Source organism: Pholcus phalangioides, unplaced genomic scaffold (assembly GCF_987345545.1).
Source record: "Pholcus phalangioides strain wild (caught in Gottingen) unplaced genomic scaffold, Ppha-v1.0 ptg000009l_1, whole genome shotgun sequence".
Lineage (NCBI taxonomy): Eukaryota > Metazoa > Arthropoda > Arachnida > Araneae > Pholcidae > Pholcus > Pholcus phalangioides.
The window spans coordinates 6,002,976-6,028,253 of NW_028301602.1; the positions used below are offsets into that span (position 1 = coordinate 6,002,976).

At 34.1% G+C, this 25,278-nt stretch overlaps 1 protein-coding gene across 1 annotated transcript in view; it reads left to right on the forward strand.

The window, feature by feature from the left end:
* The window catches only part of LOC149081678 (cell adhesion molecule Dscam1-like), a 205,439-nt gene that overhangs the window by 97,382 nt on the left and 82,779 nt on the right, over positions 1-25,278 (forward strand). The window contains exons 10-14 of the mRNA XM_089237082.1: positions 1,239-1,400; positions 7,006-7,293; positions 8,834-8,959; positions 9,085-9,261; positions 11,270-11,417. Coding sequence (XP_089093208.1) covers positions 1,239-1,400; positions 7,006-7,293; positions 8,834-8,959; positions 9,085-9,261; positions 11,270-11,417 — 901 coding nt within the window. The remainder of the gene's footprint in view (positions 1-1,238; positions 1,401-7,005; positions 7,294-8,833; positions 8,960-9,084; positions 9,262-11,269; positions 11,418-25,278) is intronic.

Below are 25,278 nucleotides of genomic sequence, written 5' to 3' on the forward strand. Positions count from 1 at the left end.
TGGGTCCCGCTGCTGAGCATCGGTTTATGAGTATACTGAAATATTTTTTTTGGTCACTTGTGAGCAGTACGGGTCGTAATAGGATCACTACTCAAAACTGTTCATTTTTTTTTTATTTTTAAGAACTTCACAGATCGGAAGTCTAGACTCGAGGAAACCGTGATTGGGTGTTTAAATTAGTGTTTACATAAGATATTCCAAATTTTTTTACATTAATGGCAACTTTGCGAACGACATAATAATTTTAAATGATTTACAGCTGCACCACGTAACTACATTGGAGTTCGGTGTTAAAATTGAATCGTCGCATTTAAAAATGTTATAAATCCAAAAATCTCAAGTTTTTGAGAAATCAAAAAAAAAAAACTGTTGAAGTGGTAGGTTTTTTTATGCAATAAACCAATTTTTGGTCCTATATCTGCCTCTATATAGGGACTGCTTTCTATTTATTTCTCACCACTCAAGTGTGGAGCGAAGCTTAGAGATACTTTTTTTGGGTTCAAAAAGCAATTTTCCTATTCGTGGTGTTTATTCCCTTCTTAAACCCGACGATTCGATTGTGGCTGGTAATCACAACCCGATTAGTACGTACTTTCGATGTAGTAATATCATCCACTATAAATATCTCTATGCACTTGCAAAAAATATCTTACTGTACACCGCTTAGAAATCGCAAGTACTATCATAAATTAAATATTCCTCTTCTAATCCATTGGTATCTGAGTCATCTGATGTGAACTTTACCTGGTTTTTGTTGTTGGGAATTTTTCACAGTGGATGGCCAATACCCGCCAAGCATTCATTACATAACCCACGTATTAAAAAAAAGGGAATAAAAAAAAACCACTGAAATCAGGGTTATTTATTTAAAATGACTATAAATTAAATTTAATTAATTAAATTAATTTAAATTTAATTTTCATTTAGCCGGTTTTCGTATCAAAAATACATACTCAATTCCGATGATCACCCCAGCCCGTCAGAGATTAATAAATATATTTATTATTTATCGTTATATTCGTTTTCAAATTATTGGTTTTTATTGCTATTATATTGGGTTCGTTGTATTTTTGATATAGTTTTAGATATATATTCGACATTCATATTTTTTGCGACCATCTTTTTCAGCCACCTCGTTGAGCATTTTGTCTGTTGTTGTCTTCGTATTTGTATTTGTTTCCCGAGTACTAATTAATTTATTTCGTCATTCTTTTGTTATGTGTGTTTGTATTCTGCAGCGGAGCAGTTGCTTCCTCAAGACCCCCGACAACGCGTAACTCCAAACGGTTTGCTAACTATTCAGTACATCCAAAGATCTTCGGATCAGGGTCGCTATAGATGCGAAGTCTACAGTCCGGATGGTGAGAGTGCATCTGGATCCACTCATGTTTCTATCGTAGGTGAGTAATTGCAATTTCTCTTTTCGTTCTTTTCCCAAAATCAAAGATGAGGTCAAGTAATAAGCAATATTGAAAATAAGTACTCTTACACTGCGCTGAAAAATTTATCACTAGTATTTCTCTCATTCTTGGGGAAATATATTGTATTCGCTCGAAGAAAACATATTCATGGTATTTAACAGAAATAATCAATTTTTTTCAACCTGACTGTTCGAACGAAACTTCTACGGCAGATTCATAAAGAATAATACATATCAGATGATCACACGATATTTATACATTTATAAAACAAAAATAGTATTTAATGCAACATAAAAAAAAAACATTTTTCAATCATTTAAGGGGTAACACGACCCCTGAAGTCGAATTTTTAAAAATTCATAAAAACATATTTCATTCAATTGCAAATAAAAAAATAAAATACTACAAATTTCGTGTCAATCGGTAATTTTTTTTTTCCATAATAAAATAAATAAATAATGAATTATAGTCTAAACGTATGCAAGAAAAAATACTTTGAACGCGGTTTTCTTAGATTTCAGTTTTTGAGTTCACATTCGTAAGATAAAAAAAAAAAATGCCTCAAAAATTCTGAAATTTTCCATAAGTGTTTATTTGATATGTGTTAGTAAAATGGACCTCGAACTTGGATATCTTACCATTCGTTAGAATTTCATGATTTTTTGAAGTTTGAAAAATATATATACATTTCAAAAATCGAAATTCAAAATTTTTTGTAAATATTTCTCATTAGTCAGTTGCTAAATCCGAGGTTCATTTTACTAATACATGTCAAATAGACATTTCTGCAAAATTAGATTTTTTGGGGCAGTACAGTTTATTTTAATCTTACGAATGAGCTCAAAAACGGCAATCTTAGAATATCGCTTTCAAATCGTTTTTTCGTGTGTACGTTTATAAACCCTATACAATTCGTTATTTCTTTTTTTTATTTAGAAAAAACAAATTAACCGATTGCCACGAATTTTTTTGCATTTCATTTGCAATTGAATGAAATATTTTCTGAAGTCATTTTTGAAAATTCGTCTACAGGGGTCGTGACACCCCAGCTAACATATAAATACTCTCAATTAATTCTAATGAAAATGAAATTAAATGCTATCTTTGCAGTATCTATAAGGCCGGTATTACACTGTAAAAGTTTGATAAAATCCCTTTTATAAAACTTGAAAAATCTAACCAATAAGGTTATTGGTTACATTCTAGAAAATGCAATCGGTGACTTTATTGGCTGCATTTTTCAAGTTTTATAAAAGGACTTTTACCAAACTTTTATAGTGTAATACCGGCCAAAGGCATAATTATATTGTGTTCACAAGAGAATGAATTATCATTTGAATATCGATTGCATAAATTCCATACTTCTCGATGAATATCGTATGTATTTTTGCAATCAATTTTCCATAATCATAAGTTTGAGTTTATAGTAATATTTTCGATAGCTTTTAGATATATCGCCAACTATTCTACAGATTTATGATTCAAACGAGAGAAATATCGTTTAAGCTAGATATTGTCTCGAATTCCAGCCTTCAGAGACAGAGATTCCGTCTTGTATGCATTCAGCTAGACTCTTAACATCTAAAATATATCTAAATAGTATTTTCACGTCTCAGTTCTTCTCTTCCCTCGACACTTATGATAATATTTACCTTTTTTTTTTTTACTCTTCAACCGTTCAAAGATTGTCTGCACGAACGGAACAAAAAAAATATATTCGTATCTATAATGATCAGCACGAATAATGTATACAAATACACAAAAGTAAGAATCATCTGTTCCCAGAAAAGTATGGATAGAAAGGAGAGAGGGAGAGATCATCGCCGTACCGAAAAGCATTAAACATGCAAATGTTAGTCCGTTTTCAGCGGAAATAAATCAGTGCTCAGAAAACAAGATCGGAGTTTTTGAACTGTTGCAATCATCGTCTAATTCCCAATGCAAATTATACCAAGACCTGTTTTCTGTGATTTGACTTTCTCTTCACTTCCCATTTCCCTCCACACACACACACACACCATATTACACAAGAGAAGATTCCTCTGCTAGTTTTCAAGCAGCGATAAAACGTGAGTTCCTCCGAAACTAAGTTTCTTCTTAACCTAGAAACTTTCGTTGCGAAGCAATTAAGCTATTGATCCCATTCAATCTTGAAGCTCTCTCTCTCTCTATCTTTTAGTTCTTGGAAATTTTCTTACTTTTTTTTCATCTCTCTTTTCTCCACCCCTCACATTTTGTCTTCATTGGATGTCTATATATACCAAGCTAGTGGAGAAGTACTCAATACTGTACAAGATCTCATGTAACTCTATCTCAACTTTTTTCCCGGTATATCTTTCTCCAAATCAATATTCAATCAGAAATTCTTCGAAATTTCGTACTAATTAGTACCACTTATTTTCGAGGTTTTTCGAGAATTGATATACTTTTTAGATATATCTCGACGTTGTTCTCTTTTTTTTCGGAAAAGTGATTCTCTCTTTGGATTGTATGTCTTACTAGATATGCAAATTAATATTGAAGTACTTGAATGCATTAATAATTTTTCGTAGACACTGATGCATTTTGGAATTTTTCTCTTATTATTGTATGCATGCTGCCGATTTCAAGAGAGTGTGGATAGTTTTCTTTTTTCAATATTTTAACGTGATATTCAAATTTTATTTTTTATTAGAAAACGGTGTCATTGGTGCGGATTTACGATTATTTTCGTGTGTTTCAATCATTATCTACGCATTGTATCAAACTAGTGTGTCACCCTTTCTATCCCTTTATTGTCGCTATATAGTTCCAGCCTTTAACGCGTCGATTTACGAAACGTCGCCAGACTATCGATAGCATCAGTCTTCCACCATTGTTGCTCTTTGTCTGTGTGTGGGAGTAATTAGTCTTTGGGGATTCCGTCATTGTCAATATATCCTTTGTCTGTAACGGATTAGATTTTCGCTGCCTTCGTTGAATTAATCAGATTTTCTCGAGCTGAAGGGCTGTTGTGAGTTTGAGTAACGACACAGGTTTTCTTCAACGCAATCGGTTCATATCATCAGAAAATATAGACGAAACTGATGGCGGCGAACACAGATGATTTAGTTTTTTGCTAGTCTTTTCATGACTAGCTCTGCTTTTTTTAATACAAGCTCAACTTACTGGAAATGCCCGTTTACCAAACTTTCAGAAACTTCTCCCGGGTTGGCAGTAGAATAATTTTAACTGTTTCGTTCGTTCATTCTAATGCGATCACGGAGAAGAAAGTTTCATGCGTTCCATGAAGTCAGGATCTAACTTGGATTTGGTTTTTGCTCCTTCTCTCTGTAGTGGTTTTAGGTTTCTTGGAAATATCAGAGTACCCTCTCTGTACAAAATGCGTCTGCGGCATTCATATTTCCTTCAATTTGATTGAATGATCATCGGTGAGGGCGTGCTATCTAATCTAAATGATCACTTCATGAAATTCAAAGAACCAGAGGTTCTATCCTGCAAAAATCATTTTTATGTATTCAATTGAATTGACAAACATATCACATTCAAACCAGAGCATTATCTTTTTTTTGAATTTTCAAAATGATTTCATATTTCATACACAAAGGGAAAAAATGCATTAAAATCATAAATGTCAGCAAATCCTTATTTCTCAAAACTTTTTGGTGAAGAAATACTAATTAACTTCGTTAATTTTTTTCAGCCAAGAGAATGAAAAATACATTCACAATGTTTTTCAGTATTTCGTTGCTAACTTTCATGTAAAAAATCACACTTTTCCTGGAAGCACATTCTCCTGGAAGTCCTCTTAAAACCCCCCTGAAAGTTCAACTTTAATTGCGGAAGCTCCTAAAGTTCACACTCAACCATATTTCTACCTCAAAACTTACACAACCCTTTAAAACAAGGCGTAACTCCCTGTGGTCTGAAGAAAATAAGTCCACAGTGAGAAAAAGCAACCATAGAAATAAACCATAATCAAATTTTTGCTGTCCTGCCTAGCGGTTACTTTTCGTGTAACCCTTAAGATTCTGAAAGGAAAGAAAAATTGCATTTAAAAAATGATTTTGCTCTTCTTTATAGGAAAAAAAAAACACCTCTGAAATGCCAGAACCAATCCACTATGATGCATTATAACAGCGACTTTATGTATTAGGATTGTTATAAAATATGCTGTAAATTGGCTATTCATATAAATATGGTGATTTTTAGAAAGAGGAGGTCACCTCTGCCTCTACGAGGACTTAATCCAACGCCCTCTCACATTCGGGAAGAGTGCGTTACCACTATTCTATAGAAGCAGATACAAACATTTATTCCTTGTAGCGTATATACATATACGGAATGATCCAATACGCAACATACAAACTTTTAGGGGAAGCAGAAAACATAAAAATCACAAGTCTGTATAACACAGGAATGTATGACATGAAACCCCAGCCTGGTCAGCTGGAGGATGAACAAAGATGCAGAAATGGCAAACCAATAATAAGTGGAAAAACTTATTTAGTTAGTGATACTTTACATGATGATAGTACGTGGACAAGTTAAGTTTTACAACAAGTGCTCAAAGTTCTTACCATCCTCAGTGTTCTGTTCGTTAATTCAGATTCTGTTTTGTTTTGGTGTTTTCTACCTCCCCTAAAAGTTTATACGTTGAGTTTTGAATCACCCTGTATATACTGAACGGTACATGTATCAAGGTTGTCCAAAGGATTGGTGATGATGGAGTATAACGGAGCATAGCAACTGGGAGGTCAAATATAAAATTCCTGGAAAAATTGAGAAATTTTTTATAATCAGAGATACATAATTTATTTGGTTTAAATGTTTTTAATAAAAATTTAAATGTGATTGAAGTAATAAAATAAAAGACATATGTATGGGTAACAACAACTCTATTCAACATGTAAAAAACACGTCCGCAATATTAAGAAAAAGACATAAAGTAAAAGGTACATATTGAAGAAAGTCGGTAGTAGAAAAAATAAAATCAAAAAGTATATTCATATTCACAATGTGAATAGAAAAACAACCAAGAACGACGTTTTTCTCACGAAATGAAAAAAAAAATGGTAATTTTATAAGGGGATTAAAAAGAGGGGAATTAATGTTAAAAAACTGAATAATTAGAGATAAAATAAACTTAATATTGAATGAAATTACAATTATCTCACTAAAAACACAATTTTTTTCCCACACACTAATTGAAGATAAATATAAATACCCTTTTCTTTATTAATTTTTACAAACATTTACAAAATATTTTTCTTTTCTTTTGAACACGGAATGCGTTATAAATTAACCACACTAAAATTTTTATTTACACATTTGATAAAAATGTTATTACTGAAGAAAAAAAAGATTTTTCTGATTAATATTCACAATTTGAAAATTGATGGCTTTTTTTAAAGAATATCCAATTGAATTATAAATTTTTTAAGAGGAAATTCTCAAGAAAAATGGTGTCTGTAGGAATAAAATATTCACTTCTTGGGCACTTCTTGTATGAGGAAACGTATCTTCCCCGAATTCGCATGTTGAACAGCGATTGATGTGTGTAATCACTGCCATCAATAATGTTGGCGGGTTTTCTCGGTTACAGTTGCCCCAGAAATTAACCGCATCGTTTTACCGGAGTCAATTACGATGGACGAAGAGAACAGAGCCAAGTTGCTGTGCGTCGTGATTCGAGGTGACACGCCGATCAGGTTCCAGTGGAAGAAAAACGACCTGCCTTTCTTGGCGCACGGCGATGCTACTGTCCACACTTTTGAGGATTCATCAATCATCACCATCAAGCGAGTTACGGCCAGTGATAGGGGCCGTTACACGTGCATCGCGACCAACATCGCAGCGTCCGCAAACAGGACAATCAATCTCATCGTGAATGGTGAGTATCGCATTTATAAATCTCGAAGGTCTCGAGATTTCGAGATATAAATCCAGAATTTTCCATTGAAAACGTACAAGACAGATATTTATACAGTCTTGTCTCATCGTTGTGCAATAGCCAGTTCCTAAACCATTAGTCTTGGAGGTAACTCTCGATTACAAATGAATAATTATTCGAATGTTGTCACACTTTCGAGAGAACTCCCTTAAATCAAATCATTGTATTTTTTTAAAAAAATGTAACAGGATTCCATTGTTTACACAGTCCCTGGGCTCTATAGGTCATGTCTAGTGTATTTTTTTATTTTTCATGGTCTAACATGGGAAATAAAAAAAAATCATCTCTTTCTTGTCAGAATTAATCGTGTAGTGAAAAGATGAAATATGTGAATTTTAGGCATATTCTGTATCAAAAAATGCATCATTAAAGCAAAACATTTAACCCCCTCATCGGTATTGACGAAGTATCTCGACCACTTTTAAGAATGAAAAGCCCAGATATTTTGCTAACTCAATGGAAAATCCCTCCCCCTTCTCCTTCACTTTGCACCCGCTTAAAAAAGGAAGAAATCCACTTCATAAAATGACATTTTGCAAGAGATCTAGTGATTTCTGATGTGCTCTAAACCAGTGTTTCCCAAGTTGACATTATGGCCTCCTGGGGAATAGTAAAATTATTAAGGAAGGCGGTAGAAGCTGTGGATATATTGTAGGATCCTATGAGTTGGCTGAGTCTTGGAGGGGGGGGGGGATAAGAGACAAAATTCTGACAAAATGGAGTAATAGGAAAAAAGTTCGGGGGGAAAATGTTTTAAAAAAAAGCTCCAAAAATATTGAACTATTTTCATAGTTATTAATGTTACAAATTCGAAAAAAAAATTCTGTCATTATAAAAAAAACCAAACATTAGGAGTTGTTTCTATTTACCTGATGAATAAATTAGCCAAAATAAATCGTCCATAAATAATTCCTTTTGGGAACCCAATTAATTGAAGAAAAAAATGATTCAACATTTACTGGCTTTTACTATGTGATACCGGTCGTAAATGAATGGATTTCTTTGTTCTTAAATGTTACAATGGATGACGCATTTATTACTAAGTATGACTTATGTCACCCGGAGGAACATTTCAACTTTTTTTATTGATAAAATTAATTGAAATTTTAGTAATTTTTTCAGAAATGATTTTCTTCATTCAAATGACTTCTATGTGGATTTGTGACTATATTTGAAGAGAAAAAATGTAAATGGAAATTACCTCCAATACAATTCGTTCAAGAATTAGCAATTGGATAGAGTGAACAAACCGTAGAATTCGCTAAAGTGTAAAACAAACTCGTCCCCCGTTGCGTGTTCATTAACATTAGGTGAAATAATAAATTTCATCATTCCATATGGATATCAATTATCAAGTTAAATGTTTCAAACTTAAGAAAGGAAACGAACAAGACTTTTTATACCGGATTTTAAGAGTCAAAACTTCGATTCCTTAATTATTTTTCAATTGATTCTGTTTCCTTTCTATCTGTTCTCCCAGTTCCCCCACAGTGGATCGTGGAGCCCAAAAACACCACAGCTGTATTAGGAAGGTCTGTGTGGATCGACTGCAGTGCCAAAGGATTTCCATCACCCACAATTCTGTGGAAAAAACTCATCTTCTCATGTAAGAAATGTCATTTAATGCCCCTCTTCTCCATATGTTATGAATCATATAACCTCATTGGTTAGTAAATATATTGTAATCGGAATCATCTAATGACAAGCTATTTCTAAATTGTTTCTTTGAAGCTTCGAGCGGTTCAAGTGATTTCACGTGGGTACATTCTAGTCCAAGAGCCCATCGATTTAACAATGGAACGCTCAGACTCACCGACGTCGAAGAAAGTGACGCCGGATCTTACCTTTGCCAAGCACAAAATGGCATAGGACCAGGCCTGAGCAAAATTATAAGTCTGAAAATAAGAGGTGGGTTTTCCAGCTATTCATTTTCGTTTTGCTTCTGTTTAGTCATATACTACTAGTATTGAGTCTACGAAGTTGAAAATTCATAGTTCTATTCGAATTGGGAGTGGGTTTTCCCTCCGTTATCACCACATCCCCACCCTTTCTATATATACGTATTAAGTATACAGTTTACGCATATTTTGCTTTAACTCGAGAAACTGTATCTTCTTCCATCTCAAATACTCTTCACTTCAGAAAAAATGATTTACACATCGCTAATTCTAGAAGGCAGAGCCAGGAAGTAAAAAATATCATATGGAGGTAAACCAAAACAGAAATAATATTGAGGTGAGAGAAACTACACAAAATAACTCCCATTCTAGGGGTTAACAGCGATAATGAGTGATAAAGAGGAGACAGCGAGGGAGAAAAGATAAAGATCACTAGTATATTTCTGTGTGGTCTATTATAGGAAGCGATATCTTGCTGGTGTGAAAGAAGATGTTAACAATTAACAATAAGGAAACAGTATTTGCAGACCTGGAATCTATACCAGCAAATGTTCTGCCCCACCGTATTATTCAACTACCTACCTGCAAAACTTATGTAGTTGTTCAGCAGTAGTTTCAAAACACTTTTAGTCGTGGAACCCCCTCCCCCCGCCCCGAAAATCTTGGTGTCTGCGATGAACCCCAATATATACAGGATGTTTTGTTAATGGACCGACAAACTCAGAGAGTTGTTAGTCAAGAGGAGCAAAAATTGCAATGGAACATGGTGTCGCAAACTACGTTGAGAGGGTGAAAATCGCGAAAAACGCAAATCGATGTTACATACCGAATTAGGTGGATTGGACGAGCGGGACCCGTTGTTTGGCCTCCACGTTCGCCAGATCTCAATCCATGTGACTTTTTCCTGTGGGGGGACATCTTAAATCACTCGTTTATTTGAACACACCGGAGGTGTAGTATCCATAGCGTGGATTGTCGTCGCTGCGGCAGACATCAAAAGCATACCTGGTATCTTCGAGCTCATCCGGGAATAGTTTTTACGTCGTTTTAGACTGTGTAATGACGTCAGCGGATGCCACTTCCAAAAACTCTTGTAATAATGAATCAGATAAATATTTTTATGGTTAATCTTTTTGTGGTTATTATTGTACTTTTTGTCGTTTCATCGAGACGTCGAAACATGCATGCGTTTTTCGCGATTTTCACCCACTCAACGTGGTTTGCGACACCGTTGCAATTTTTGTTTCTCTTGATGTCTTCTAACAACCCTCTGAGTTTGCCGGTCCATTAACAGACCACCCTGTATAATAGCAGTAATTACAGCGAAAATGTTCTCGAACAATTGGGGACATTCTGTCCAATACTAGTAAATGTAATGCGATAATAATGTCATCTACTAGACTGCAAAAGAACTAAAGAAACGTTTCATACTCGTATTGTGAGATGTCACCACAAATACGATAATCTGTCAAATCGTTACAATAGTACTGTTGCAGTCTACTAGCGTTGCAGCGGTGCTTTTGAGCATAAATTTAATAAAATTATTATTTTTAAGTAATATTCTACAATTTTGATTTGTTTTAGTAATTCTACTATTGTGCTGTGTACCCCAAATTAAGAACCACTGTTCTTTCACGTAATTATTTCCACTACTCCTAAAAAGGGAATTGCAACGTTAACTTCAATGAATATCAGCCTAAAGATGTTTAGGCTGCATTTGTACATCAAACGAAAAGCTCTACGCAGATATCCATCCACAGAAAAATGGAAAAGAAAATACTTTGATTCGAAGAATATTAAATTTATTGGGAAATAGCGTAATAAGAAGATTACAGACTTCGAATTTATTTTCAGGGAATAAAAATATCATTTTAAAAATAATGATTTTTAGCTGGGTAATAATGGGAAAAAAAAAAGATAAGAAAGCCCATTCTCTGCTATTCCAGTATTTTCATTCCTGCCGAAGGACCATCAAATCTACGCAAATAAATCCCAACCGTTCTTGTTATCTTTTGCAGTGCCGCCACGTGTTCTGGATTCTTACCACAGCCTGACAACGGTTGAAAACAGCAACGTTACCCTCCAGTGCGCCATCGAAGGAGATTTACCGATAGAAGTGATCTGGAAGAAAAACGATAGCGTCGTTAATGATCAGGCAAGACAAAGGTATTTCAATGAAAATTGATTAGTCAATTACGGCTATATCCTTCTCTTGTGATTTTTTCCCCTTAAAATGATTAAAAATTATTGACGGATTATTATCTTCAATTTACCTTTTGTCTCGTTACTTTTTTTTTGAATGAAAATAATTAACTCTAGACTCACGTGCATAGTTGGTAATGAGCAAAGTGTCATTTGCATAAAACTTATGGGAAATCGGTATTGTTTACGGATAGAGTTGTTCATTCGAGGAACACGCGCTTGAATGAAACTTCTATGAAAAAAGGAACATATAATTTTATGAAGTCATACAGAAACAAAAAGAATTTTAATGAGACTTAATATTTTCAACATTATATGTATATCGAACATATGTACGTGCCGCTATCAATGGTTGAGAAATTACTATTTTTCTTTCTTTTTTTTTAGATTTCGAAACCATTATCTTTTTGAAGAACGTTAATTTTTTAAATTATAGTTAGGAAATAATTTATCGCAACGAGAACATTAATAATTCAGGGTCTCTTTTCAATGAACTTTTCTGTTAAATTTATTCTTTTCTCGTGGTCTTTGTTCTATAACTAATTTTACTACATATCTTAAAAGATCCAGTTTGATCCTTAAAAAAACAGATTAATCCCATGTTCAATTTTAGATCGTGGATAGCAGCACAGGAACATGTATTTACTTCAACAGCATTTTTCAATACAGGAAAAGAAGTATCCTACAAGAAAAATTTCCATTGTTTTTGCCCTCTTCCACTTTTTCTAATGCACTTATTTTCAATCTACAAATTCTCGAAGCGTATGTTTCATATAACGTGTTTGACGAAGAGCGCAGGGAAGGACAATTTTGTGGTTTATTTAAAAATTGAGGTGGTATATGAAACAAATTTGTCAGCAAAAGATAAATAAAATAAAATGAAATGTTTTAATGTTAATGTTAATGTATTAATGTTAATGTTTTATATTTTCGTAAAATGGTAGTTGGAAAAAACATGAATTATAATTGTTGATCTATCCACCAATCACGTTAAATATCAATAGGTATCATCATTTAAATATCAATATCATTTATAACAGCTATGCTAACGTAAAAATCGATAAAAATCAAAAATTTCAATCTTCCCTATCTCGACGAATTTTCGTTCATATCCCACGAAAATAAACTTTTTCTCGATATAATCAGGATAGGCGCATATTTTACCAACTGACGTTATTGGGGAACGTATAAATATTTTAATTTTCATAATTTCATAGATTTTTATTTCGCAGGAGTGAGACCATCGTAGCTGAATTTCTTACTTTTTCTCCTGATTGTTTTTTTTTTTTTTTAAGATTTACTTCATTTTTTAAATTTTTAGGATCAAGTACATATAGTTTTATTCTTTTTGGACACTGTTCGTGAATCATCATGTATGCTTATATACAGTGATAACTCGGCTAACAAAGATAATTCGATCTAGAATCATATTTTTAAGCCAAAATCTTCGTTAGCCGAAACGCGATTTCTCACAGGCTTTTATGGATAATCGTTTAATTTGTTCCAGTTAGTACCAGAATCTAAAGATACATATAAATACACAAAATATTCCAAAAGCAATGTAAAAAAGAAGAAAAAACGGAACGAGGGCTAAAACTGACTGAATGCACAATTTTATGTATGAGAATTTACAGGAAGAACTTGAAGATCTTTTCATTTTAAAATTTGTAAGAAAGCCCACTCGAGTTCTTGGTGTCTTGATTCATTCTCATTTTCATGCAGGCAGATAGAAATATTAGCTCTTAGAACGTTCAGACCATTTAGTTTGATGCTAAGAGCATTGCGTTGAAAGAACGTGCTTCTGGACTGTTCGGCTTTATGTCAAGAATCTTCGTGCGCACTGGAAACTGTCTGTTATAAATATACTACCAAAACTAGCTAAGTCTTTTATTTTACACGAAGTAATGCAAAACGTAACGAAAGAGAAGTGGGGATATATCTGGGAAGTGTGGCAGACAAATATCAATCGGGCTCAAGAGACAGTTATTCCGATGATGATTGTGCGAAAATTCAGCTCACAGCGCTTCTGTGTTGCATGAGCATACGCTAACTCACATATCCGTTAGCTGGATCCGTATTCGCTTGCCGAGGTAGACATACCACGAAAAAAATCCTCGTTAGCTGAAAAATTCGTAAACCGAAGCGTTTGTTATTCGAGGTATTACTGTGGAGTTGAAAGATTCTGTAAATAATCTGTTGTGTGCTCAAATTAAATTCTGAGTATGTCTTACACACGCGCACAAACACAATCGTAGGTTATATTTCAAGTAAATATTTCTAATTCAGAAGTCATTCAGATCACAAACTATGCATTTCGGCATTGTTTAAATAATAAACAACATCGAAACTTCAAAAACGAATATTTCGCAACCCGATTAACATTGCGTGTTCAAAAATTCCAAGTTCCGGAGCTAAATCTGTTGATTCTCGTGCATAGAGAAAATCCGCCGTTGAATATGTTTCATCCTCAATGGATGGAACATTTGAAGCAACAGCCCACGTCGTGAAACTCTCAACCAATTGCTTTATTCCGAACGATATAAACGCAAATGTATATATACCTGAGCAAGCTCAACTTCCTCGAAATAGTTTGCCTTTTCCGGATCATGAGTTGGGATTTTGATTCACGCATCGACAAACATCGGGATTCGTGTCCTGTCTTTGTACGTGACTACGGATCATTCCCTTCTCCCGTTTTTTCTTCTTTTGTTGTTCCTGTCTCTGCCTACTCTTCTCCAGTTTGTTTTCGTCGGGAATGCGGGAGGAAGACAAATATGACTTTACAATTAATTCCCTGTCACGTTTCGTCTATTTCTCTATCACCGTTTCGTTGCTCCTGGAAATTCGGTGGGAGGAGAAATGTCTGAACACCCGCTTGATCTCTGGTAGTCCGTACGAACGAAACTCAATCTGATGGAAGAAAATGAGACAATGCCGGTGGTAGTTCACGAAGCCTTCGAGCTAATCACGTCGGGAGGAGATACCCGTTAGGACAAATATCTGATTTTCGAATAAGTATTGATCCAATTGCGAGTTCAGTTCGTTGGAAATGTGGACTCTGCTGACGGTTCAAGCGTGAAATATTCTGTGTTGTTGCCTAGTAAAACTTTTCAGGTTTAAACACTTTTTTTTTAATTTAATTTAATAATATGTTCACGTTGATGACATAATTTCCGAACTGATTTCCTTCGTCATAGGATAGATAAATCTTCGAAGACACTATTTTGACGTGACATATAACAGTTCTTGCCAGAAATTTATTGTTTGGGGGGAAAATGATACAGAAAAAAATGCAAGAAACGTCTTTCCGGAAGAAAGTCATATGGAGGAGATTAATACACGGTGATCCCACCAGACAGGCAATAAGACCTTCTTGTGTGTCCTTTTTTTTGTTCTGGCGACCTTTCTTGCCCTTGCACAGGACAATTTTCAGCTGAACTGTGTCGAGAGAAATATCCATAGTAAAGCCGAATGATGTGAAAAATTTTAGATTTTGTGAAAAATTTCAGATTTTTCAACAGACGCTTTACACGTTCCGTATTACACATAAAAGTTGCAAACGAGTAACGAAATTTTACATATTACTCTAGACCACACTTTAACGTTTCCATAACGATCGCGATTACGCTGTAATGCAACACGAATACTGCAGCTCGTCTATCGTGACCTACTATTTCTGGTAAAAAACTTTGTTCCCCACCTAATATTTATTGAAATTGGTTATTAATATATAGATTCACATAACATTCAACGTTACTTACATAGCAAAGTAATAAAATGTTTTTGAAACTTTCTGTAAACGTTAATAGTTAGTGTTACGTTACAGTTATTTGTATTCGTGCAGTATCATCTAGAAATCTTGAGTTTCCTCGGAAATGATGATTGAATTTCTGTTGAAACCGTCAATCGACTGCTTTTGGCAATTGGTAAGGTAACCGTCAATCGATTGGAGGGGCAATGCGAGGTAATGATGTCGCAGGGAATTTTGCTCCAATAGTGTTGTTAATAAATGGAATAACTTACCCCCGAAGGTAGTAAATTGTAACACAATGGACACGTTTAAAAAGAAATACGATAAACATGTTGGGGTAAATCGAGAAGCTATCCATACTTGGAATAAGACAACCATAAATACATTTTATGGGCATTTTATAATATTTTATGATGTATATATATTGTTTATAATGTTTTTGATTGCATTGTTAATTGGGTTGCTGTATTAGAAAAATGATATGACATCCATACATGTTGTGGGTACCTTTTTCTCAGCCACCTCGTTGGGCATTTTGCCTATTGTGGCATTGTACTTGTATTTGTATTTGCATAAAAGAGCAAACTTCTTTTGGCCCTCTTTTACTCAATCCCTCATGGTATAAGTGAAACGCTGATGATTTCATTTTCATGTGTGTGTCGTGAATGCAGAAATTGCACACACGGGTTTTCCGATAAAAAACTCCTGTACAGGTATATAAGTAGGTGACTTGCATGTAGTCAACGCAAATACAGGCGACATCATCTTGTGTTTTGCACATCTTGCCAACTTTCTTCACTACGTTCTAAATGTTTTCACTTTAAACATATGCTTTAACAACTCCGCAGAAGCCACGCGTTTTTCATTATCATTCAGAAAATTACTTCTTAGTTTTTGGCCGAATTCGTCACATGTCGCACATACACACATTTTTTTGAGGTCTACCAAACGCATAGCCAAAGTGTTTAGTAAAATACTTGAGATAGAATCCATAACTATCGTCAATATCTTGGTATTTTTGACAGAATAAGGAATGCATTGCTTTTATAGTTGGATCAGTATTTAGGTAGTTAATATTCCCATTCGCATTGCGAGCTTGCTTCACAAGAAAAGATTCAATTATGTTAGTGGATTTTTTCACAAATGTCTCCTGGAATATATGTACTTCTCTAAAGCCTTCACGCTTACCTCTGTTTTCCGTAGAGGATTCACACGCAACAAACAACGATGCAAGACGTCTCACTCTTTTCAAAGATACTCCATATAAACTCGGAAATGCATTTTTACAGACAGAATGTTTGGTTCCATTAATCAATACACTATTTAAAAAATTGCAAGCTCTAGCTTTTGGATTTTCTTTCCGTGCCTTTTATATATACACACAGACATTACTCATCTACTTATTTTCTTTCGTTTATAATTTTCTGGATTTCTATTTCCTCTTTTCGGCTTTATATTATGGACTGCGTTCGAATCATTTGCGTCAGATTCACTACCACTATCCATGTTTGCAACACTAACAAAAAATGAAAATACAGTGAAACAACCCAGAACTCAATACACAATGGAATTCTGGGATCGCCAGTATTTTACTGAATGACCAGGTGATAGCGCTATCATAGTTGTTTTGAAAAAAACATGGGTACAGGACTGATGCTCCTTTCGAAACAAACACTAAATTAAGTTGCCTACTAAACTATTATTGCCATTGGATTGGTATTTTTTCCAACAAAACGGTGAATCTAAGCTTACAGAGCGTGAGAACAATCATAACTAATTTCGAAAAGAATGTGGCTGTTGCGTTTTCCAATACAGCTGATTCAATTACAAAACGCATCCAAATAACGTGTAAATCTCGGATACATCATTCATATTGCAAGGGGCACTATAGTTATTAAAATGCAAAAAATAACTATTCATACGGACACCCTGTCCTCGAAAACTCTATTAGCAAATTGTTTCCCTGCCTCTTCTGAGGGCAATGGAAATAATTACACGTAGAACAGCAGAATGAGCTTGTTCGTTAGTTTATGCTGTTGTTTTCTAGATAGTGAGTTTATGCTGTTTTCTCAGATTTTCGTATTCAAATATCTCACGGGGCGCGGTAGCCCGGTCGATAAAATGCTCGCATAAAGTACCAAAGGATGTTTAGAGGTGTCGCGAGTTCGATACCCAGTTCGTCCCTGTCAGAAAACTTTCCTGACACAGGGGTACAACAAAAAACTGCGACTTGACCGCAGCAAAAATTGCTACCGCAGAGAGTCCCCCATCGAGGGGTTAGCGCACCAACCACTCGATGAGTATGAAAACAAGCCTGCCGTTCGGAATCGGCAATAAATTATAGGTCCCTGTCTAATTAGCCCTCGTGTGCAGAAAATGACCGTGGTGCGACAAAAATGATCAAATGATCAAATATCTCACCAAATACTGCACTAAAAAAGTTGAATTTTTTTTTTGCTGTCCTCAGAACAGACAGCGCAAAAACTTTATAAGTGGGTATTTGAAGTCGGGGTGTCCGTATGAAAAGTTAGTTATATTTTATTTTATTTTAATCACTATACAATGCAGGATGAATGACGTATCCGATCCGTTTCTGCACGTTATTTTTATACTTTTTCCATTCGGAAGTATGCCTCTAGGATTATCGGTTCGCCAGTAAAATATAGCCTAGGGTCTTTCCTTAGTAACTTGTATATTGTTCATGCCATGAGTAACGCCCTTTAAGGTATGTGAGAGGAAAAAAAAATCAATGAAAAGTATTAAAACACCTGAAATCGGCACGTGCCAATTTATTGAGGGAAAAATTTTGTTTGCGTCTTTTATGTATTAATCTATTTCCCTTGATTAACTAATATTTTAGAATGAAGTGACACATCGTACCAGCGTAAAATCACAATTTTTCTGGTAGTTCAAGGAAAATACCGGCTTTTATGTTTTTTACCTATAGTAAAGTTGTATTGTGCATGCAGTGTTCAGTCATTAAAGTGAAGTAAATTAATTGTGAAAAATTGTCTTTTAATCTGGAAAAAATATTTTGTCTGTAAAAGTTAATAAATTGATCTGTATTTTCACAAAATAAGAAAACATACACAAATTACAAAAAAAAAATAAGTATACTAGATGAAATAAAAAAAAGAACAAGAACTTTTCCCATCAACATGATTAAAAACGACTTTTAGATAGTATCCCCTTGAGTATCAATCAACACGAGTTTTTCCAGGCGTTAATATGGGTTCTCATATAATGTATCTGAATTTTTTCGAATGTTTAGGAGATTGATCGATGGGAGACAAAATGATAAAATTACAAAGACCATCAATCAGTTCGATGGTTTTAACTCTAAGCATGATTGGCGATCTCAAGAAACAGAAAGCCATAGTGCAGCTCCGACATCAACAACAGTGTGCAGAAAATTTATATTTTGAGTATTTTATCATTATTGCGGTATTTTCTGGTATCAATAATATAAATGACTGCTGTGTGACGTACCTGTATCCAGGCAGCGCAAACAAATAATCACGAGCAATAACTCTAGCGAGAATTAATTTGTTTCTTTTCTTCTTATTACAAAAATGGTAACAGAATCATTCGACAAAATGGTAAGTGCACGTTCAAAAGCAAGTCTCAAAAGAGTTTTTGGTGTCAGTATTGTAATTATAAGTGTCATTCAAATATTATGAATATTTTCATGCAGTGCGACACAAACATTTAGGATTTTAACTGTTAGTTATTTTTTTCCTTGAATTTTTACTTCAACACCATGCAAATTTTTTTCAAAAATCACCAAAATTCACGCATATTTTGTGCCATAATAATGCATAGACTCTGCCACTAACCTGGGCTGGAAGAGATGTCGACAACGGGATAAGTCCAGTGGCAAAGTTCTGGCGGTCATTTCTTCATTACCATAATAATGTTTTGATGAATTTCAATAAAATAAGTCCTCCTGTTAAAGTACGTTACACCATAGTGTTAAGAGACACACAAAGTTTCAATACATTTCAAAGAGTGGTGTTCGAAAAATATGTTCTTATCTAGGAAATTTTCTTTACAAATACAAATATAAGGCCACAACAGGCAAAATTCTCAAAGAGGTGGTTGAAGAAAAATATGACCATAACAAATATGGATGCCATATATTTCTAAAATACAGCAACTCAGTTAAAAATGCAATTCAAGAAATAATGCTCGCCAGCAGTTTATATTAAAATATTTTAAAAATACTTCTGTCACAGGGGTAGAAAGTTTAACGTAGTTAGACGCAGAAAACTCCATAGCATTTGGGTATTGAAAAGTTCAAAAATGTGTTTTTTAGAAAATTTGCGTGCACCAACCCACTTAAGAGTTCATTGAACATTTATTATTTCCACTGTTTGAGCGTTTTATCATTTTTCTTAATATTCGGCATTCAAATGGTTTCGATAGGTTGAAGAAAAGTTATAAATTGAAAAGTCTCTTAACATGATTGATGTGATAACCATTATTTGAGAAAAGTTATAACCGAAGATGAATTTTCAAATGCATACAAAAGGGCATATAAATCAAATAAAATGAATTTGAGTGTCTAACGTGATTATCATACTTTTCTTTTCAAGCTTATTACCATCTACTCAAAATATGGGAGGTATTAAAAAGTCACCACTAAACAAAACTGTAGAATAGTATTAGGTATTCAAAACTTTTTGTCCTAATGGATCGTTAAGTGATGTCACTATACACCTTGACACACTTAACATGTGAGTACAACACGCGTCCTAAAAATGACTCGGTAACTTCCAAAATAATGGCTAATTTTTTCTTATGAAAACCCCATCTTTGACTCTCTCGCAACTTTACCTAAAACTTTCTTATTTCCCTGGGATGATAATATGATGGATAAAATATTGAAAACCTTCCGAAATATTATGCATTCAAAGCTTTAGTACAGTCGACGCTCGTTACAACTATCACCCGTCATAACGACTGCTTTCTTATGTTTAACATGTTTTTCCATTTCCATTTCGTTATATTTTGACGGAATTTAACCACTACCAATTACTCAATCCATTACAATGACCGACACAACTCGCCCCCCCCCCGTTATTGTGGAAACAACTGAACATAATTGGTCGTTGGGTGGGTTTGACCTTGACCTTCGGTCCTAGAAGAAGAAAGGGTATAGGACATACCCATTTAAGATACCAACTTATAAATAAAGCGTTGTTACTTCTACGGAAAACGCGGTGGTTAACTAGCGCCGTCACTGGAAACGGGGCGATCCATAGTAAAATTACCTTTGTAATCTAGTTGTCTAAGGCAGTGGCGCGGATATCATAGGTCATAAATGAACAGGGGGGGGGAGGTGAGAGATTCTCAAGAATAACAACTTCCAAATAAGAAATTCACTTTTGTTTAAGAATATGTCAAAACTACAGAATGCCTTTATTCTGCTGAGCTAATTACCATGTATCAGACAATGCAATTTTATCAAATTCTACTTGTATCTACTTATCAATGTATCAGCTTCGTCATGCCATAATCACGAATGTCCTTGCAAAAATAGAACGTGGGAAATGACGTTTGAATGTTTATTCTATGGAGAAAAAAGGTTTCCTAAAATGGTTTGCAACGTGTGTTTCAATTGGGATGGACATTCGCGTTTTAGGCAAAACTTAGATAGCGAAACAAGGTATGCAAACATCTGATAAAAAAAGTGAACTTCTGCATTCGTGCTTCTGGCATGCGACGGACGGTGATGTATGTGATAATATGTGAATATACGGCGGAAAAGGTGTCTACGTTTTATGAACAATTCTTGTTCTTGGTCGGTTTCAAGTGTAGAATAATTTTAAAATCGGATGATTCTTTATTAATCACCCTGTATACGAAAATAAAGAACCATACATCTCGCTACACTTCCATCTTGCGTAAGGGACATTAAGTACATAAAAAAAAAACTAAATATTCATGATATGACAAAATGAATATGTTTCGGAGTCACTATAGCCTAATTAAACTCGAGAGAGAGTGATTCCACGAGAGATAAATAAATTCCGAAAATTTTGCATTTTCTGGACAACAACGTTTACTAACAAAAATAAGAATGTCTCGGACCGGAACATAAGGTCAGTCAGCTAGTGTATGAGTCGTCGATAAATTTTATGGGCAAAAGGGGGTCACGCTCCAAACCATTTGCGCAACACTGGTCTAGGGCGTTGGTTCGATTCCCCGCAAGGGCTGTCGATTTTCGCTTTTTCCTAAATATATCGTTGCATCAGCCAGCGGGTAAAAACCTTCGTATGAATAGCGGAGAGTGACATCATTTTCTCGGATATTATATATATATATATATCTTTTAAATTTCCCCCCCAAATTTTAAGCCCAAAAATTACTTATACACGTTAAAATACGGTCTTTTAATATTGTTTTCCTCTAGCAAGATACATTTTCACTGCTTCATTATACCAAAAGGATTTTTTACGTCAATACAATGTAGTAAATATTGTATGGGTATCGCTCCTTGTCTAACGACCGCCGAACGTATCATGTCACCATGTTTTGCTTCTTCCCTTCCTCAACATGTTGGTACTCATGCTTGCACGTGCACCATGGAAATTGGTTGTTTACGTGGTATATATGAATTATCCATAGAAAATTCTATCATAAAAAAGAAAGGTCAACATTTATTCATTTTGCTTAGTATGGATAAATTTTTAACAACTCATTCACAGTCTTTTTACTTCTTTCAATACTCACTTAAATAGGAGGATGCTCATTGAAAAGCTTTTATATCAAACTTGAATGGCTATTGACTTCAATAAATAGAAGGAAGAAGACACCAACGATATTTGAAAGGAAAAAGAATAATGTTAGAAAACTGTTGAGAAATAAATAGAAAATCCTCTCATGCGGTATATGGATATAAAGGTTGCCAGAAAATCTGTTCTCAAAGAAGTTAATATATTCAACCCTGATCCATATTACTTTAAGCATCAATCTTAGAAAGTTCTTGAGGGAGGCAAAAAAAGTACGTAAGATGTCAGGAAAACACTTTACAAACAGTATTGCAAGTAAAGAAAAATAAAGTAAGGAGTTTAATAAGGGGAGAAAGAAAAATTCAAGAGGCTTCTTTTGGTGTCTTGTTACACTGTCAAAGAATTCCGGAAATGTTTGAGCATTCTTATAGAGAAAGGAAAAAAAAAACTCAGGAAATTGTTTGATTTTTTTCAATTGTTTGATTTTTTTCAGCCCTCCTCCCCCCAAAACACATAATGTTTTTTTTTTCTTCTTGTATTTAGAAATATTAGTTTATTTTAGAATTTTTTTACTTTTACTAATTTTTGTAAAATTCTTTTTTATTCATTCCCATCCACTCGTTTTTGAATTGAGGAAGGTGAAATGCGTCAGTTGATGTTTTTTGTTTCTCTTCGAAAAAATCCACTTCCTAACAAGCCAAAAAAATGGATTTTGTTTGTGCTCTTCAAGTTTTTAGATTTGCAGGAAGAAATTTATTGAGATGAACTTATGCGCTTTTATATGAAGGATTAGACTTTTCGAGTAAAATCACAAAAGCTCGTACTAAGTTTTTTTTTTTTTCATTACTTATTATCTGAAGACTAAGATATTTTTTGACAATGGGTTTTTATGGATTTGAAAAATTCCATTTAGTTCCTGCGAGTATTTTGAAAGTTTTACCGTTTAAGCTCTTGAAATTATTTTTGCCAAATTTTCATGAAACAAATATTTTTTTGCCACAACAATGCTCATTGTTATTGTTATTTTTGTATTTATATTTATGTGTGCCTGGCAAAACAAACTGGTTTTTTTTTCTTTTCTTTGTTGAAACATTGGGAATCTTGAAGAAATTTATTTCGTATTTTACTTATTATTGCCAAATTTTCAGTAATAACTATGACTTCATAATGTTCTTGCAAACAATATATAGTAAGTCGAAGAGGAGAATATACTGGTACCAGATAGCTTTCCTGTCGACGTTTGAAATTCTGATATTATTCGAGTATACAGGCTGTCCTAAATTGTTTGTGCAGCGAATATCTCAAACCCAGTTTATTTTAGAAAATGGACAGTCATTTCAAATTAATTTTTCATATAGCCGCATAATGTAAATGCGGCTCCCAGACGTCATTAAAAAAAAAAAATTAATGTCGGAAATATCGGAAGTTTTCAGCATTTATCGCCAGTGACTGAGGGTGTGGTTCACAAATTGCGAAAGGTAAACTAAATTCAAAGTTGTAAAATTTTTTGAAATTGTCACAATAATGGTAAAAAATTTAATTGTTATTGTGATAAAAAATGGTCGCGTCATTCTATTTGTGTACAGTCCTTAGAAATTGTAATTTTTAACCCAATGGAAACTTGCCAACTTAGTGGTTTTATATATTTAACATTTCGGTAAATATTGAATGTAAATATATGAAATTTTTTTGCAAACGACTTTTCGGAGTGAAATCCGCATTTCAAAAACTGGAAGTTTTAGCACATAGTTAATTTGCGCGGTATACATAGTTAATTTCATTTTTTTCATGCATATGACCTCAGAAAAGTTTGAGATTAAAAGCAGCTATATGTCATTCCAAATATTTTTGCAATTGAAAGAATGCTTCTAAGGTCAACAGTTGCAGTTATATCTGCTGTGCAAACATTTCTATGAAAGAACATGCGGACATATCCACGCAAAGGCGGAAAGACAATTATTCTGATAAATAGATTTTATATGTTACTGCCAAAGCCCGAAGTGCGGTCGATTTGCAAAGTGGCCGATAGATTTGGACAAATTCATTTGCAAAAGTGATTCGTGCTTTGGCCTGCCAATCGCGAAGTGACCTGAGATCCCTGGTCAAAATCAATGTAGCAACTATCATATTAGAGATTGACACCATCGTCTCTCTGTGTACGTTACCGCCATTAGCTGAGTCGAAATGCTGTTGTTGCACAATCTCGTTCAGCCAGCATTTGTGCTATGAGAAAGGGAAATATCAGTGGTTTCGTAGCGTAGTCGTTCTCATGGCTCACTTACTGTCTTGGGGTAATTTAAGGGGACAATGATATAAAAACGAAGTAAAAGGAGAGCCATGGCAGGTGATTGAGGTTGAAAATTGTTTTTCTTCCATTTATTTGAATCACAATATAACTATTCTTTTTTAAAAGTTTGTAATTGAAATATAAAAATTTTAAATGCATATGACGCGATGAAATTTATTATTGATTTTTTTGAGCTTATGAAGAATCTATTGATCATATTTGTCTTTTAATGCAATCGAACCCGACACTTAAATGACACTTGAGTGAATTATAAATATTTATTAGAGATAGAAAATTTTCAAAGAGAGCAGCATCTGAGACGTATATAGCATATGGCGTACCTCCGACGGTAAATTGTCCGATACATCAATAATTAGATAAAATTTTATGTAGTAAACCAAAAGAAGAAGGAACTCTAATAACGTAAGATTCGTTTCAAACATATTTTTTAAAAGGATTAGAATTTTCTGACATCGGGAAATTTTCTCTCAGAAATTCCGATAACAGATAGAATTTCAATTATCATTTCAATCAGTTTCCCACTCACATGCAGGATTCAAACTGAAGTTCTTGAAAACACCCTTCAACTTTGTTAAACTGTTGATTATAGGAACGTACTTCCGAATAGAAAAAAATGTCCGAATAATGTTTGGATCTCAGACATGGGACTTATTTTTAAAATGTATTAGAAGGAAAAAATATTTTTAGGAAGTATCCGTTACTTAGAACTTGGAATAAAAATTTAACTAGTCCTGTTTCTAAAGAGAGTTGAAAAGAAATGTCCATGTTCATAAGTAAAATACCTGTAGAAAGTATGTTAGTTTTGAAAATCAAGATTTTTAACTCTTATAGCACAAATATTTCAACGAAATAAATTCTTATTTCTGAGACCAAGAGGTAGAAATATTGTTAAAAAAATTTTGATCAATTAGTGATCAATGGTTTGAACGTTAAATGGTGTGTAAAGCTTAAGGCTGCGATTTCAGTGGAGCGAAGAGGCACGAGAATTGTGACTAGGAAGAAAAAAAATGCATAGGGTGCAGGAAGAGACTC